The sequence below is a fragment of the Ranitomeya imitator genome, chromosome 3 (assembly GCF_032444005.1).
Source record: "Ranitomeya imitator isolate aRanImi1 chromosome 3, aRanImi1.pri, whole genome shotgun sequence".
Lineage (NCBI taxonomy): Eukaryota > Metazoa > Chordata > Amphibia > Anura > Dendrobatidae > Ranitomeya > Ranitomeya imitator.
In genome coordinates, this window is record NC_091284.1 from 837,626,220 (window position 1) to 837,644,624 (window position 18,405).

Below are 18,405 nucleotides of genomic sequence, written 5' to 3' on the forward strand. Positions count from 1 at the left end.
TCCTGACAGTTGAATCTGCTGTTCTTGGCCTGCCCTGTCCTATGACCTCCTGACAGTTGAATCTGCTGCTCTTGGCCTGCCCTGTCCTATCACCTCCTGACAGCTGAATCTGCTCTTCTTGGCCTGACCTGTCTTAGCACCTCCTGACAGTTGTGTCTTTTGTTCCCTGCCTGCCCCTATCTAGTTCCTCCTGACAGTTGAATTTGCTGTTCTTGGCCTGCCCTGTCCTAGCACCTCCTTACAGTTGTGTCTTTTGTTCTCTGCCTGACCCGATCTAGTGCCTCCTGGCAGGAGTGTCTGCTGTTCTTGGCCTGCCCCGTCCTAGCACCTCCTGACAGTTGTGTCTTTTGTTCCCTGCCTGCGCCGATCTACTGCCTCCTGGCAGGAGTGTCTGCTGTTCTTGTCCTGCCCTGTCCTAGCACCTCCTGACAGTTGTGTCTTTTGTTCCCTTCCTGCCCCGATCTAGTGCCTCCTGACAGGAGTGTCTGCTGTTCTCACCCTGCCCCATCCTAGCACCTCCTGACAGTTGTGCCTTTTGCTCTCTGCCTTCCCCGATCTAGTGCCTCCTGACAGGAGTGTCTGCTGTTCTTGGCCTGCCCCATCCTAGCACCTCCTGACAGTTGTGCCTTTTGCTCTCTGCCTGCCCCAATCTACTGCCTCCTGACAGGAGTGTCTGCTGTTCTCGGCCTGCCCCATCCCAGCACCTCCTGACAGTTGTGTCTTTTGCTCTCTGCCTGCCCCGATCTAGTGCCTCCTGACAGGAGTGTCTGCTGTTCTCGGCCTACCCTATCCTAGCACCTCCTGACAGTTGTTCCTTTTGTTCCCTTCCTGCCCCGATCTAGTGCCTCCTGACAGGAGTGTGTGCTATTCTTGGCCTGCCCTGTCCTAGCACCTCCTGACAGTTGTGCCTTTTGTTCCTTTCCTGCCTGATCTAGTGCCTCCTGACAGGAGTGTCTGCTGTTCTCGGCCTGCCCCATCCTAGTGGAGCGCCCCCAGACACAGGGCCACGGGTTCTCGGTACCGGGCCTCTTTGGTTCGGTTCTGAGGCTGTCACGGTGGCTAGACCCGGTCCGCGACCCTGCTAAGGGGTGTCCAATAAAGATGGTGGTACAGTCTGTCAGGAGTTCGTGACGCCACCTGTGGTGTTCGGTCAGGGTGACCGACGCTGCTGTGGGGTCCGCTGAGGTGATGGAATGGCAGCTGGATGGTATACCTTCCCACAGGTGAAGTATGTCCCCAGGGCTTCCCAGTGATGTAGATGGTGATGGTGTGAGGTGCAGTCAATAATGAGGACACAAGGTTGCAGTCTCTTTACCTCTTTACTGAAGGCTTCAGGATCCTCTATCCAGAGCACAGTTAACAGGGCTCTCAGAGACCGGCTGGTCCGATGGGCACATCCAGAGTTTCCTTCTCAGATGGAAATCGTTGCCCACCACTAGCGCCTGTGTGTTGTAGTCCTACCCTGCTGAGCATTCGGAATAGTCCTCACAACTGCTGCTCTCGTTCGTTCTCTACAACTTTCTCTCTCTCTCGTTCTTTGGTTCCAGATGTTACTAGTTTCTAACGTCCCCCAGATATGTTATGGCTAGGACGCACCCATATGACGGGAAGGCTTGGAGGTCTTCCGGGACCCTAGAGACGCCCCTCTCCCAATGTTGCCCCCTATGTCTTCGTAGGTGTAAAAGGTAGACAGCCAACCTATGATTAACTGTCCAGCGGAATTTGAAGTAAGGCCTGAAGTCAGTTACTCCTACGGTGATCCGGCCACCGACTACGCGCCTCAGTAAGATGTTGCCTTCCTCTCTCGGCACGACTCTTACTGGTTCTCCTTTGTGCTGATCTCGTTTACACGTTCCCACAATATCCTTCCCTTCGTGTCTCCTTCTTAGGATACCGCCGCAGGGCGTGCAGGTGCGGTTCCGTTACGTTCTGTTCTGTTCGCTAGGCACCTGCCAGGTTCCCACGCCTGACAGGGACCCCCCTGTGCCTTCTCCCTGCAACACCCCCTGTCACGGGATGTTGCCTGAATCCAACCCAGCAGGTTCTCACTAACTTCCTCCCCAGTCCCTAGTTTTACCAGTGTAGGAGTGGCCCAATAAATAAAGCCTTTTTCTCCCCCTAGTGGCCGGAGTGTGAAGTGTAATGTGTTCTAGTGATACCTGATCAGGAGAACTCCTTACTGCCATCAGACGTACCGCTGCTCCCCTTAGTGGCAGAGCGCTATACTGCAACGACCAGGTCTCTGGGGCGCTGCACTAGCACCTCCTGACAGTTGTGTCTTTTGTTCCCTTCCTGCCCCGATCTAGTGCCTCCTGACAGGAGTGTCTGCTGTTCTTGTCCTGCCCCGTCCTAGCACCTCCTGACAGTTGTGTCTTTTGTTCCCTTCCTGCCCCGATCTAGTGCCTCCTGACAGGAGTGTCTGCTATTATTGGCCTGCCCTGTCCTAGCACCTCCTGACAGTTGTGTCTTTTGTTCCCTTCCTGCCCCGATCTAGTGCCTCCTGACAGGAGTGTCTGCTATTCTTGGCCTGCCCTGTCCTAGCACCTCCTGACAGTTGTGTCTTTTGTTCCCTTCCTGCCCCGATCTAGTGCCTCCTGACAGGAGTGTCTGCTGTTCTTGTCCTGCCCCGTCCTAGCACCTCCTGACAGTTGTGTCTTTTGTTCCCTTCCTGCCCCGATCTAGTGCCTCCTGACAGGAGTGTCTGCTGTTCTTGGCCTGCCCTGTCCTAGCACCTCCTGACAGTTGTGTCTTTTGTTCCCTTCCTGCCCCGATTTAGAGCCTCCTGGCAGTAGTATCTGCTGTTCTTGTCCTGCCCTGTCCTAGCACCTCCTGACAGTTGTGTCTTTTGTTCTCTTCCTGCCCTGATCTAGTGCCTCCTGGCAGTAGTATCTGCTGTTCTTGTCCTGCCCTGTCCTAGCACCTCCTGACAGTTGTGTCTTTTGTTCCCTTCCTGCCCCGATCTAGTGCCTCCTGACAGGAGTGTCTGCTATTCTTGGCCTGCCCTGTCCTAGCACCTCCTGACAGTTGTGTCTTTTGTTCCCTTCCTGCCCCGATCTAGAGCCTCTTGGCAGTAGTATCTGCTGTTCTTGTCCTGCCCCGTCCTAGCACCTCCTGACAGTTGTGTCTTTTGTTCTCTTCCTGCCCTGATCTAGTGCCTCCTGGCAGTAGTATCTGCTGTTCTTGTCCTGCCCTGTCCTAGCACCTCCTGACAGTTGTGTCTTTTGTTCCCTTCCTGCCCCGATGTAGTGCCTCCTGACAGGAGTGTCTGCTGTTCTTGTCCTGCCCTGTCCTAGCACCTCCTGACAGTTGGGTCTTTTGTTCCCTTCCTGCCCCGATCTAGTGCCTCCTGACAGGAGTGTCTGCTGTTCTTGTCCTGCTCTGTCCTAGCACCTCCTGACAGTTGTGTCTTTTGTTCCCTTCCTGCCCCGATCTAGAGCCTCCTGGCAGTAGTATCTGCTGTTCTTGTCCTGCCCCGTCCTAGCACCTCCTGACAGTTGTGTCTTTTGTTCTCTTCCTGCCCTGATCTAGTGCCTCCTGGCAGTAGTATCTGCTGTTCTTGTCCTGCCCTGTCCTAGCACCTCCTGACAGTTGTGTCTTTTGTTCCCTTCCTGCCCCGATGTAGTGCCTCCTGACAGGAGTGTCTGCTGTTCTTGTCCTGCCCTGTCCTAGCACCTCCTGACAGTTGGGTCTTTTGTTCCCTTCCTGCCCCGATCTAGTGCCTCCTGACAGGAGTGTCTGCTGTTCTTGGCCTGCCCTGTCCTAGCACCTCCTGACAGTTGTGTCTTTTGTTCCCTTCCTGCCCCGATCTAGTGCCTCCTGACAGGAGTGTCTGCTGTTCTTGGCCTGCCCTGTCCTAGCACCTCCTGACAGTTGTGTCTTTTGTTCCCTTCCTGCCCCGATCTAGAGCCTCCTGGCAGTAGTATCTGCTGTTCTTGTCCTGCCCTGTCCTAGCACCTCCTGACAGTTGTGTCTTTTGTTCTCTTCCTGCCCTGATCTAGTGCCTCCTGACAGGAGTGTCTGCTGTTCTTGTCCTGCCCTGTCCTAGCACCTCCTGACAGTTGTGTCTTTTGTTCTCTTCCTGCCCTGATCTAGTGCCTCCTGGCAGTAGTATCTGCTGTTCTTGTCCTGCCCTGTCCTAGCACCTCCTGACAGTTGTGTCTTTTGTTCTCTTCCTGCCCTGATCTAGTGCCTCCTGGCAGTAGTATCTGCTGTTCTTGTCCTGCCCTGTCCTAGCACCTCCTGACAGTTGTGTCTTTTGTTCTCTTCCTGCCCTGATCTAGTGCCTCCTGGCAGTAGTATCTGCTGTTCTTGTCCTGCCCTGTCCTAGCACCTCCTGACAGTTGTGTCTTTTGTTCCCTTCCTGCCCCGATCTAGTGCCTCCTGACAGGAGTGTCTGCTGTTCTTGTCCTGCCCTGTCCTAGCACCTCCTGACAGTTGTGTCTTTTGTTCTCTTCCTGCCCCGATCTAGAGCCTCCTGGCAGTAGTATCTGCTGTTCTTGTCCTGCCCTGTCCTAGCACCTCCTTACAGTTGGGTCTTTTGTTCCCTTCCTGCCCCGATCTAGAGCCTCCTGGCAGTAGTATCTGCTGTTCTTGTCCTGCCCTGTCCTAGCACCTCCTGACAGTTGTGTCTTTTGTTCCCTTCCTGCCCAGATCTAGAGCCTCCTGGCAGTAGTATCTGCTGTTCTTGTCCTGCCCTATCCTAGCACCTCCTGACAGTTGTGTCTTTTGTTCTCTTCCTGCCCTGATCTAGTGCCTCCTGGCAGTAGTATCTGCTGTTCTTGTCCTGCCCTGTCCTAGCACCTCCTGACAGTTGGGTCTTTTGTTCCCTTCCTGCCCCGATCTAGTGCCTCCTGACAGGAGTGTCTGCTGTTCTTGTCCTGCCCTGTCCTAGCACCTCCTGACAGTTGGGTCTTTTGTTCCCTTCCTGCCCCGATCTAGTGCCTCCTGACAGGAGTGTCTGCTGTTCTTGTCCTGCCCCATCCTAGCACCTCCTGACAGTTGTGTCTTTTATTCCCTTCCTGCCCCGATCTAGTGCCTCCTGACAGGAGTGTCTGCTGTTCTTGTCCTGCCCTGTCCTAGCACCTCCTGACAGTTATGTCTTTTGTTCCCTTCCTGCCCCGATCTAGTGCCTCCTGGCAGTAGTATCTGCTGTTCTTGTCCTGCCCTGTCCTAGCACCTCCTGACAGTTGTGTCTTTTGTTCCCTTCCTGCCCTGATCTAGTGCCTCCTGGCAGTAGTATCTGCTGTTCTTGTCCTGCCCTGTCCTAGCACCTCCTGACAGTTGTGTCTTTTGTTCTCTTCCTGCCCTGATCTAGTGCCTCCTGGCAGTAGTATCTGCTGTTCTTGTCCTGCCCTGTCCTAGCACCTCCTGACAGTTGTGTCTTTTGTTCCCTTCCTGCCCCGATCTAGTGCCTCCTGACAGGAGTGTCTGCTGTTCTTGGCCTGCCCTGTCCTAGCACCTCCTGACAGTTGTGTCTTTTGTTCCCTTCCTGCCCCGATCTAGTGCCTCCTGACAGGAGTGTCTGCTGTTCTTGTCCTGCCCCGTCCTAGCACCTCCTGACAGTTGTGTCTTTTGTTCTCTTCCTGCCCTGATCTAGTGCCTCCTGACAGGAGTGTCTGCTGTTCTTGTCCTGCCCCGTCCTAGCACCTCCTGACAGTTGTGTCTTTTGTTCTCTTCCTGCCCTGATCTAGTGCCTCCTGGCAGTAGTATCTGCTGTTCTTGTCCTGCCCTGTCCTAGCACCTCCTGACAGTTGTGTCTTTTGTTCCCTTCCTGCCCCGATCTAGTGCCTCCTGGCAGTAGTATCTGCTGTTCTTGTCCTGCCCTGTCCTAGCACCTCCTGACAGTTGGGTCTTTTGTTCCCTTCCTGCCCCGATCTAGTGCCTCCTGACAGGAGTGTCTGCTGTTCTTGTCCTGCCCTGTCCTAGCACCTCCTGACAGTTGTGTCTTTTGTTCTCTTCCTGCCCCGATCTAGAGCCTCCTGGCAGTAGTATCTGCTGTTCTTGTCCTGCCCTGTCCTAGCACCTCCTTACAGTTGGGTCTTTTGTTCCCTTCCTGCCCCGATCTAGAGCCTCCTGGCAGTAGTATCTGCTGTTCTTGTCCTGCCCTGTCCTAGCACCTCCTGACAGTTGTGTCTTTTGTTCCCTTCCTGCCCCGATCTAGAGCCTCCTGGCAGTAGTATCTGCTGTTCTTGTCCTGCCCTATCCTAGCACCTCCTGACAGTTGTGTCTTTTGTTCTCTTCCTGCCCTGATCTAGTGCCTCCTGGCAGTAGTATCTGCTGTTCTTGTCCTGCCCTGTCCTAGCACCTCCTGACAGTTGGGTCTTTTGTTCCCTTCCTGCCCCGATCTAGTGCCTCCTGACAGGAGTGTCTGCTGTTCTTGTCCTGCCCTGTCCTAGCACCTCCTGACAGTTGGGTCTTTTGTTCCCTTCCTGCCCCGATCTAGTGCCTCCTGACAGGAGTGTCTGCTGTTCTTGTCCTGCCCTGTCCTAGCACCTCCTGACAGTTGGGTCTTTTGTTCCCTTCCTGCCCCGATCTAGTGCCTCCTGGGAGGTGTATCTGCTGTTCTGGTCTGTCATGACCCGGCTCCTCCTGACATTTGTGTCTTCTGTTCTCTGCCTGTTAGGTCCAGCTTTTCCTTCGATCCTGTGATCCTACGCCTGCAGTGCCTGTCTGTATATATTTTCTCTTACACCTTCTTTCACATATCGACTTTCTTCCAGTGTCTCATGGCCTTTTCTTCACTTAATGCTTTTATTTAGCAAGAAGCTGATCATAAGAATCGAATCTCTAAAAGTGGAAACCTCTAGAAACCTGCCAACTGAAGCCACTGATGAGATAGGAGGAAGATTTCCAACTCCTGCCGACTCTAGCAGACAGTGCAGCTAAGCTGGAGTCACCAACCACTATACAGACCTACAGATAACACAGGCACCATGTTTCCCATATAAGAAAATGTCATAAAGCCGCAGGCATGAAATCATTGGCATCGTACATGTGTCACGATACCCGGGTATTAATGCTGCAGGGGAAACTACACCCAGCAGCAACAGAGCTGAGCCAGAAACCGGGTAACTAACATGAACACCAACGGGACCTTTCACATGAGACAGAGGGACCAGGTAAAGAAAAAGGACCTGAGATCATGTGACATGACAGAGTGGGAGGCGGTCAGGGGGCGGAGCCAGACACCGGGGAAACAGAGAAGAGACAAGCATAAAAGAATAGTGAAACAAGCTGAGGTCCTAGCCAGGAGATTACAAGATACCAACAGGGAGAGTCAAAGAATAGTCAGAAGCCAAGCCAGGGGTCAGTAATCCAGGAAAGCGAATAAAGCAGGTGACAGCAAGACACAAAGCAAGCCAGCACACACTATAGAAGTCAAGCATACAGACTGCAGAAAACCTATAGCTGACAAGGATACCAGGTTAGGAGCCAGTATAAATAGCCCTCCCATCTTGAAAGAGAGGCAAAGAACATTAACCCTGAGAGTACAAGACATAACCTTGTCCTAACCATGACAACATGACGACATCACAACCAGATATTTAATCCCTATTTCTAGGATCGTTTTGATCAATCGATCACGTTGTATTTCAGCGGCTCCTCACCTCGCAGCTGTCCACACTCTTCCTGTAATGATGACAGTATTTGCTGATTCTGTACAATACTAATCAACATTGTACTTTCTCTATCCATCAAAGATCGGGTGAGGTCTGAAAACAAGAAGCAATGAGACAGAAAATAATATTACTTATAAGTATACATTCATCTGTTGATCCCAGAATCCGAGCAGGAAGGACCATAACGCTGCCCGTCTTCTCACCAGCACAAGCTGAGGCTGACCTCCCCACCAGTAATGTGAACACGACCAAGATACAACATGTCCTCAGGGAAGGTACTGCAGAACTTACATCCAGACTTTACAGGAATGGATTTTCAGTGCTCAGCATAAATGAGTACACCCCTTTGAATAGTAAGATTGTAATCAATATCTTACTGAACACAAGAACAATGTCCAACATTTTGACAAGATTGAGTATCCTAAAGAAAGTTTAACCCATAATGTGAAAGTAAAGTTACTAATAAAACTTTCATTGCCAAATCTTCAGTTCAAATTGGTTGACGCAAAAATGAGTACACCCCACATGAAAAAAGGGCAACATCTAGTATTTTGTATGACCTCGATTTATAAGGACGGCACCAAGTCTTCTAGGCATGGAATGAACAGCATTCATCTCTGTCCATTCTCCAGAACGAGCTCCTCTAGAGTCTGGATGCTGGATGGAGAGTAGTGACAACTTGTGTCTTCAGAACTCCCCATAGGTGTCCACTTGTCTGGAGACACTTGGCCACTGAGTCACTGTCACCTGTTCTTCATCAGAAATGTAGCCGATGTGAGTTTTGTATCATTGTCATGTTGTAAAAGTGCTCGTCTACCGACAACTGGAGAGATGGTGGAATCTTCTCTGTCACTATATTGTAGGGCATCTGCTGTGACTTCATGATTCCATCAATGAAGTGGAGTGCGGTGGCATCGCATTGCCATCGGGTCTGGGCCTGGCTTGCTTTCTGTGGACTGGAAACAGGAAGAGGACCGCGCGCTATTCTGGAACTGGCTTACCATGGGCCGCACACCTGACCTCCGTGATTTTCAACACCTGGATGTAAGATTCCTTCTGGCTATTGGTCAGCACAATTTATTTAAGCCCACTAACTCTTCCAATCCATACAAAAGCCCCCATGAGGAAGTAGGGTGAAACGCGCGTCAGGGCTCTGGTATCACTAGGTAAGCTTCATGTTTGCAGAGATGCCTCATCATGACTAATCATTCTGTTATACACCCCTATGTGTTGCTAATCAGAAGCAATCTAACATTTATTCTCATGCTCCTTTTGTTTTATTTATTGCACTCTGCGATTACCATCAGCATTATTTCCTTATTGTATTGATATTACTTGGAGAGCAGTGGCTCTGGAGGCTTGGCACTTTAGTGACAGCACTATCTGATGCACTTGCCTTTATACAGATACATATTCACTATACTTGCCTGCAGAGCGCCTTCAGGGTTATTGCCACACCAGTTTATGGATGTCCTGTATTTAATATGTACTTATTATATAGTTACCTCATTGTGACCTTGACTAGACTTGACTTGACCTTGAAGCTAGAATGTTATATTTATCTAGCACTAATACATTGTTGGATAAGATTTTTGCATCCATGATGTTAATCTGATATACTTACCTTGCGTATACCTCCTGTAGGCAAACATGATTCCTGTGTGTGAGGAATGTACTGTGGGAACATCATACTGTGTGTGAGGAATGTACTGTGGGGACATCATACTGTGTGGAGGAATGTACTGTGGGAATATCATACTGTGTGTGGGGGAATGTACTGTGGGAACATCATACTGTGTGTGGGGGAATGTACTGTGGGAATATCATACTGTGTGTGGGGGAATGTACTGTGGGGGCATCATACTGTGTGTGGGGGAATGTACTGTGGGAACATCATACTGTGTGTGAGGAATGTACTGTGGGGACATCATACTGTGTGTGGGGGAATGTACTGTGGGGGCATCATACTGTGTGTGGGGGAATGTACTGTGGGGACATCATACTGTGTATGGGGGAATGTACTGTGGGGACATCATACTGTGTGTGGGGGAATGTACTGTGGGGACATCATACTGTGTGTGGGGGAATGTACTGTGGGGACATCATACTGTGTGTGAGGAATGTACTGTGGGGACATCATACTGTGTGTGGGGGAATGTACTGTGGGGACATCATACTGTGTATGGGGGAATGTACTGTGGGGACATCATACTGTGTGTGGGGGAATGTACTGTGGGGACATCATACTGTGTGTGGGGGAATGTACTGTGGGGACATCATACTGTGTGTGAGGAATGTACTGTGGGGACATCATACTGTGTGTGGGGGAATGTACTGTGGGGACATCATACTGTGTGTGGGGAATGTACTGTGGGGACATCATACTGTGTGGAGGAATGTACTGTGTGGACATCATACTGTGTATGGGGGAATGTACTGTGGGGACATCATACTGTGTGTGGGGGAATGTACTGTGGGGACATCATACTGTGTGGAGGAATGTACTGTGGGAACATCATACTGTGTGTGGGGAATGTACTGTGGGGACATCATACTGTGTGTGGGGAATGTACTGTGGGGACATCATACTGTGTGTGGGGGAATGTACTGTGGGGACATCATACTGTGTGGAGGAATGTACTGTGGGAACATCATACTGTGTGTGGGGAATGTACTGTGGGGACATCATACTGTGTGTGGGGAATGTACTGTGGGGACATCATACTGTGTGTGGGGGAATGTACTGTGGGGACATCATACTGTGTGGAGGAATGTACTGTGGGAACATCATACTGTGTGTGGGGAATGTACTGTGGGGACATCATACTGTGTGTGGGGAATGTACTGTGGGGACATCATACTGTGTGTGGGGAATCTACTGTGGGGACATCATACTGTGTGGAGGAATGTACTGTGGGAACATCATACTGTGTGTGGGGAATATACTGTGTGGACATCTGTGTGTAGGGAATGTACTGTAGGGACATCATACTGTGTGTGGGGGAATGTACTGTGGGGACATCATACTGTGTGGAGGAATGTACTGTGGGAACATCATACTGTGTGTGGGGAATATACTGTGTGGACATCTGTGTGTAGGGAATGTACTGTGGGGACATCATACTGTGTGTGGGGGAATGTACTGTGGAGACATCATACTGTGTGGAGGAATGTACTGTGGGAACATCATACTGTGTGTGGGGAATGTACTGTGGGGACATCATACTGTGTGGAGGAATGTACTGTGTGGACATCTGTGTGTAGGGAATGTACTGTGGGGACATCATACTGTGTGTGGGGGAATGTACTGTGGGGACATCATACTGTGTGAGGGGGAATGTACTGTGGGGACATCATACTGTGTGTGGAGAAATGTACTGTGGGGACATCATACTGTGTGGAGGAATGTACTGTGGGGACATCATACTGTGTGTGGGGGAATGTACTGTGGGGACATCATACTGTGTGAGGGGGAATGTACTGTGGGGACATCATACTGTGTGTGGGGAATGTACTGTGGGGACATCATACTGTGTGGAGGAATGTACTGTGTGGACATCTGTGTGTAGGGAATGTACTGTGGGGACATCATACTGTGTATGGGGGAATGTACTGTGGGGACATCATACTGTGTGTGGGGGAATGTACTGTGGGGACATCATACTGTGTGGAGGAATGTACTGTGGGAACATCATACTGTGTGTGGGGAATGTACTGTGGGGACATCATACTGTGTGTGGGGAATGTACTGTGGGGACATCATACTGTGTGTGGGGGAATGTACTGTGGGGACATCATACTGTGTGGAGGAATGTACTGTGGGAACATCATACTGTGTGTGGGGAATGTACTGTGGGGACATCATACTGTGTGTGGGGAATGTACTGTGGGGACATCATACTGTGTGTGGGGAATGTACTGTGGGGACATCATACTGTGTGGAGGAATGTACTGTGGGAACATCATACTGTGTGTGGGGAATATACTGTGTGGACATCTGTGTGTAGGGAATGTACTGTAGGGACATCATACTGTGTGTGGGGGAATGTACTGTGGGGACATCATACTGTGTGGAGGAATGTACTGTGGGAACATCATACTGTGTGTGGGGAATATACTGTGTGGACATCTGTGTGTAGGGAATGTACTGTGGGGACATCATACTGTGTGTGGGGGAATGTACTGTGGAGACATCATACTGTGTGGAGGAATGTACTGTGGGAACATCATACTGTGTGTGGGGAATGTACTGTGGGGACATCATACTGTGTGGAGGAATGTACTGTGTGGACATCTGTGTGTAGGGAATGTACTGTGGGGACATCATACTGTGTGTGGGGGAATGTACTGTGGGGACATCATACTGTGTGAGGGGGAATGTACTGTGGGGACATCATACTGTGTGTGGGGGAATGTACTGTGGGGACATCATACTGTGTGAGGGGGAATGCACTGTGGGGACATCATACTGTGTGGAGGAATGTACTGTGGGAACATCATACTGTGTGTGGGGAATGTACTGTGGGGACATCATACTGTGTGTGGGGAATGTACTGTGGGGACATCATACTGTGTGTGGGGGAATGTACTGTGGGGACATCATACTGTGTGGAGGAATGTACTGTGGGAACATCATACTGTGTGTGGGGAATGTACTGTGGGGACATCATACTGTGTGTGGGGAATGTACTGTGGGGACATCATACTGTGTGTGGGGGAATGTACTGTGGGGACATCATACTGTGTGGAGGAATGTACTGTGGGAACATCATACTGTGTGTGGGGAATGTACTGTGGGGACATCATACTGTGTGTGGGGAATGTACTGTGGGGACATCATACTGTGTGTGGGGAATCTACTGTGGGGACATCATACTGTGTGGAGGAATGTACTGTGGGAACATCATACTGTGTGTGGGGAATATACTGTGTGGACATCTGTGTGTAGGGAATGTACTGTAGGGACATCATACTGTGTGTGGGGGAATGTACTGTGGGGACATCATACTGTGTGGAGGAATGTACTGTGGGAACATCATACTGTGTGTGGGGAATATACTGTGTGGACATCTGTGTGTAGGGAATGTACTGTGGGGACATCATACTGTGTGTGGGGGAATGTACTGTGGAGACATCATACTGTGTGGAGGAATGTACTGTGGGAACATCATACTGTGTGTGGGGAATGTACTGTGGGGACATCATACTGTGTGGAGGAATGTACTGTGTGGACATCTGTGTGTAGGGAATGTACTGTGGGGACATCATACTGTGTGTGGGGGAATGTACTGTGGGGACATCATACTGTGTGAGGGGGAATGTACTGTGGGGACATCATACTGTGTGTGGAGAAATGTACTGTGGGGACATCATACTGTGTGGAGGAATGTACTGTGGGGACATCATACTGTGTGTGGGGGAATGTACTGTGGGGACATCATACTGTGTGAGGGGGAATGTACTGTGGGGACATCATACTGTGTGTGGGGAATGTACTGTGGGGACATCATACTGTGTGGAGGAATGTACTGTGTGGACATCTGTGTGTAGGGAATGTACTGTGGGGACATCATACTGTGTATGGGGGAATGTACTGTGGGGACATCATACTGTGTGTGGGGGAATGTACTGTGGGGACATCATACTGTGTGGAGGAATGTACTGTGGGAACATCATACTGTGTGTGGGGAATGTACTGTGGGGACATCATACTGTGTGTGGGGAATGTACTGTGGGGACATCATACTGTGTGTGGGGGAATGTACTGTGGGGACATCATACTGTGTGGAGGAATGTACTGTGGGAACATCATACTGTGTGTGGGGAATGTACTGTGGGGACATCATACTGTGTGTGGGGAATGTACTGTGGGGACATCATACTGTGTGTGGGGAATGTACTGTGGGGACATCATACTGTGTGGAGGAATGTACTGTGGGAACATCATACTGTGTGTGGGGAATATACTGTGTGGACATCTGTGTGTAGGGAATGTACTGTAGGGACATCATACTGTGTGTGGGGGAATGTACTGTGGGGACATCATACTGTGTGGAGGAATGTACTGTGGGAACATCATACTGTGTGTGGGGAATATACTGTGTGGACATCTGTGTGTAGGGAATGTACTGTGGGGACATCATACTGTGTGTGGGGGAATGTACTGTGGAGACATCATACTGTGTGGAGGAATGTACTGTGGGAACATCATACTGTGTGTGGGGAATGTACTGTGGGGACATCATACTGTGTGGAGGAATGTACTGTGTGGACATCTGTGTGTAGGGAATGTACTGTGGGGACATCATACTGTGTGTGGGGGAATGTACTGTGGGGACATCATACTGTGTGAGGGGGAATGTACTGTGGGGACATCATACTGTGTGTGGGGGAATGTACTGTGGGGACATCATACTGTGTGAGGGGGAATGCACTGTGGGGACATCATACTGTGTGTGGAGAAATGTACTGTGGGGACATCATACTGTGTGGAGGAATGTACTGTGGGAACATCATACTGTGTGAGGGGGAATGTACTGTGGGGACATCATACTGTGTGTGGGGGAATGTACTGTGGAAACATCATATTGTATGTGAGGAATATACTGTGGGGACATCATACTGTGTGGGGGGAATGCACTGTAGGGACATCATACTCTGTGTGGAGGGAATGTACTGTGGAGACATCATACTGTGTGTGAAGAATATACTGTGGGGACATCCAGCGTCGGACTGGAGCACCTTGGGCCCACCAAAGAAAATCATTCTTGGGGCCCACTATGTAGCTACATAGAAATAGATACAAGACCACCAATTGTGGGTTAAAAAGCGCTAATATCAGGGTATAAGGTAGTTCACGTCTTAATAATGTAGGAAGGGTTGTGGTAGCCCCCTCACAGAATATAATGTAGCCCCCTCATAAAATATAATGCGGTCCCCTCTCATAGAATATAATGCAGCACCCCACAAAATATAATGCAACCCCTTCAGGTATGACACAGTCCCCACCATAGAATATAATGTAGCACCCCCATAGGGTATACATCATACTGTGTGGGGGGAATGTACTGTGTGGGGGAATGCACTGTAGGGACATCATACTCTGTGTGGAGGGAATGTACTGTGGAAACATCATATTGTATGTGAGGAATGTACTGTGGGGACATCATACTGTGTGTGAGGGAATGTACTGTGGAAACATCATATTGTATGTGAGGAATATACTGTGGGGACATCATACTGTGTGAGGGGAATGTATTGTGTGGGGGAATGCACTGTAGGGACATCATACTCTGTGTGGAGGGAATGTACTGTGGGGACATCATTTTGTGTGTGAGGAATGTAAGGTGGGGGCATCATACTGTGTGTGGGGGAATGTACTGTGGGAACATCATACTGTGTGTGGAGGAACGTACCAAGGGGACATCATACTGTGTGTGAGGAATGCACTGTGGAGACATCATACGGGCACAAGGGGGCATTCTTTGCGTCTGGAGGATAGAAGGATTTTCCACAAGAGGATTCTTTACTGTTAGTGAGAATCTGGAATTGCTTGCCTGAGGAGGTGGTGATGGCGGACTCAGTCGAGGGGTTCAAGAGAGGCCTGGATGTCTTCCTGGAGCAGAACAATATTGTATCATACAATCATTAGGTTCTGTAGAAGGACGTAGATCTGGGGATTTATTATGATGGAATATAGGCTGAACTGGATGGACAAATGTCTTTTTTCGGCCTTACTAACTATGTTACTATGTTACTATGTTACTATGAATGTACTGTGGGGACATCATACTGTATGTGAGTAATATACTGTGGGGACATCATACTGTGTGTTTGGAATGTACTGTGGGAACATCATACTGTATGTGAGGAATGTACTTTGAGGGCATCATACTGTGTAGGGGAATGTACTGTGGGAAAATAATACTGTGTGTGGAGGAATGTACTGTGGGGACATCATACTGTGTGGAGGAATGTACTGTGGGAACATCATACTGTGTGAGGGGGAATGTACTGTGGGGACATCATACTGTGTGTGGGGGATTGTACTGTGGGGACATCATACTGTGTGTGGGGGAATGTACTGTGGGGACATCATATTGTGTGTGGGGGAATGTACTGTGGGGACATCATACTGTGTGGGGGGAATGTACTGTGGGGACATCATACTGTGTGTGAGGAATGTACTGTGGGGACATCATACTGTGTGTGGGGGAATGTACTGTGGGGACATCATACTGTGTGTGGGGGAATGTACTGTGGGGACATCATACTGTGTGTGGAGGAATGTACTGTGGAGACATGTGGGGGGAATGTACTGTGGGGACATCATACTGTGTGTGGGGGAATGTACTGTGGGGACATCATACTGTGTGTGGAGGAATGTACTGTGGAGACATGTGGGGGGAATGTACTGTGGGGACATCATACTGTGTGTGAGGAATGTACTGTGGGGACATCATACTGTGTGTGGGGGAATGTACTGTGGGGACATCATACTGTGTGTGGGGGAATGTACTGTGGGGACATCATACTGTGTGTGAGGGAATGTACTGTGGGGACATCATACTGTGTGTGAGGAATGTACTGTGGGGACATCATACTGTGTGTAGTGAATGTACTGTGGGGACATCATACTGTGTGTGCGGGAATGTACTGTGGGGACATCATACTGTGTGTGAGGAATGTACTGTGGGGACATCATACTGTGTGTGGGGGAATGTACTGTGGGGACATCATACTGTGTGTGGGGGAATGTACTGTGGGGACATCATACTGTGTGTGGAGGAATGTACTGTGGAGACATGTGGGGGGAATGTACTGTGGGGACATCATACTGTGTGTGAGGAATGTACTGTGGGGACATCATACTGTGTGTGGGGGAATGTACTGTGGGGACATCATACTGTGTGTGGGGGAATGTACTGTTGGGACATCATACTGTGTGTGAGGGAATGTACTGTGGGGACATCATACTGTGTGTAGTGAATGTACTGTGGGGACATCATACTGTGTGTGAGGAATGTACTGTGGGGACATCATACTGTGTGGGGGGAATGTACTGTGGGGACATCATACTGTGTGGGGGGAATGTACTGTGGGGACATCATACTGTGTGTAGTGAATGTACTGTGAGGACATCATACTGTGTGGGTGGAATGTACTGTGGGGACATCATACTGTGTGTGGAGGAATGTACTGTGGGGACATCATACTGTGTGTGAAGGAATGTACTGTGGAGACATCATACTGTGTGTGGGGGAATGTACTGTGGAGACATCATACTGTGTGTGGGGGAATGTACTGTGGGGACATCATACTGTGTGTGGGGAATGTACTGTGGAGACATCAAACTGTGTGTGAAGAATGTACTGTGGAGACATCAAACTGTGTGGGGGAATGTACTGTGGGGACATCATACTGTGTGGGTGGAATGTACTGTGGGGATGTAAGAGGGTGAACTGTAGTCCCACTGAGAGGGCACTAGGACCCTGTGGTTTTTGCCTGTTGCAGCAGAGGACAGACCTCCCAGAGACAATGTGTGCTGCGGGGTGGGGTCTAGTGTCTCGAGTGTAAAGTGAAAGTAGGAAGTGAGAGCTGAGAGAGAAAAGGCGGGAAGAAAAGGAGAAGCTGCTGTGAGATCTTAAAAAGAGACTGTGTGGATGTACTGCAAGTGTTTTTGGAGGAAAAGAAGCTTTTGAGAGACTTTTTGTTGCTAACGTTCCCCTGGAGAAGAGCTAACCTTTTGTTTAACTCTGTGAGAGACTTGTGTTGCTAACGTTTCCTGGAGAGGAGCTAACCCTTTATCTAAGAAAAGACGGAGACTTTGCTAAGAACCCAGTACGAATTTGGAAGTCTGTGGATTCCCTGTGCATTGAGTGGAGGAACAAGTCTGGACAGACTGCTGATACAGAGACGGACGGATTGTCGTGGAACCATTCCTAGGAGCTACAGAAGCAGAGACTACATCGTGAGACCACTAACTAAGTCCCCGGCGTTTGGGCTCGGCATCGGCCGACAAGACAAGAGGAGCTTGCTGTAACTTATTGGCGCTGAAGATATGAACTGGCTACAGCCTCTGCGGATTCCTGCCTGAGAGGAAATCCATCTCAGGATACGGTACCATAGTTATAGATACCCGGGTATCTCTGCTCAGAGTGTTAAATTGTTACTTTAGAGGTGTATCTTATATTAGAGTTGTGTAAGTTATACTCAATGTGCCATTCCAGGGGCTCCCTTAATAACACTACATTCAATTTACACTTGTTCCTGTTTTTAGTTGCCTGTTAGGTAAATTTCTTACTAGTCTGTTGTAGTACACAGTTCTCAGGAGACCTTTGAGTGGCACAGTGATTTCAGCTGCTGCTGAATTAGTGTATCTTTGGGGTGCATCTGCCTTAATATTCTCCATATTACCTTGATTAATTTGCCTTTGAGTAAATACCGTTGGAGATTTCTGCCTTGGTCTTGGTTTGTGACTCACTGGATCTTATTCGGACCTCTGGTCATTACATTTTTGGCGTAGTCGGCAGGATCCAGTGTTTGTCATGGACGAGGGCGAGGGTGGAAATGACCCCGCTGTATCCGCATCCTCCTCGGGGGTTGGGGTTCCCCTGGCAGCCGCTGCGACTCCGGGAGGGTATGTGCCTGTAGGAGCTTTACTTCAGCACATGCCGAAATACGATGGGCACAATATGGCGTTGCAAGATTGGGCTGAGAGAATCCGGAGTATTCTGCGCATGTGTAATTTGACCCCCGCCTTACGCGCTGAGCTGGCATTAAATGC

The 18,405-nt window shown here is 49.7% G+C and overlaps 1 protein-coding gene across 1 annotated transcript in view; it reads right to left on the bottom strand.

Annotated features, from left to right (window-relative positions):
• LOC138671404 (ecto-ADP-ribosyltransferase 5-like) overlaps positions 1-18,405 on the bottom strand; it is a 179,388-nt gene that overhangs the window by 10,773 nt on the left and 150,210 nt on the right. Inside the window, exon 7 of the mRNA XM_069759547.1 lies at positions 7,608-7,712. Coding sequence (XP_069615648.1) covers positions 7,608-7,712 — 105 coding nt within the window. The remainder of the gene's footprint in view (positions 1-7,607; positions 7,713-18,405) is intronic.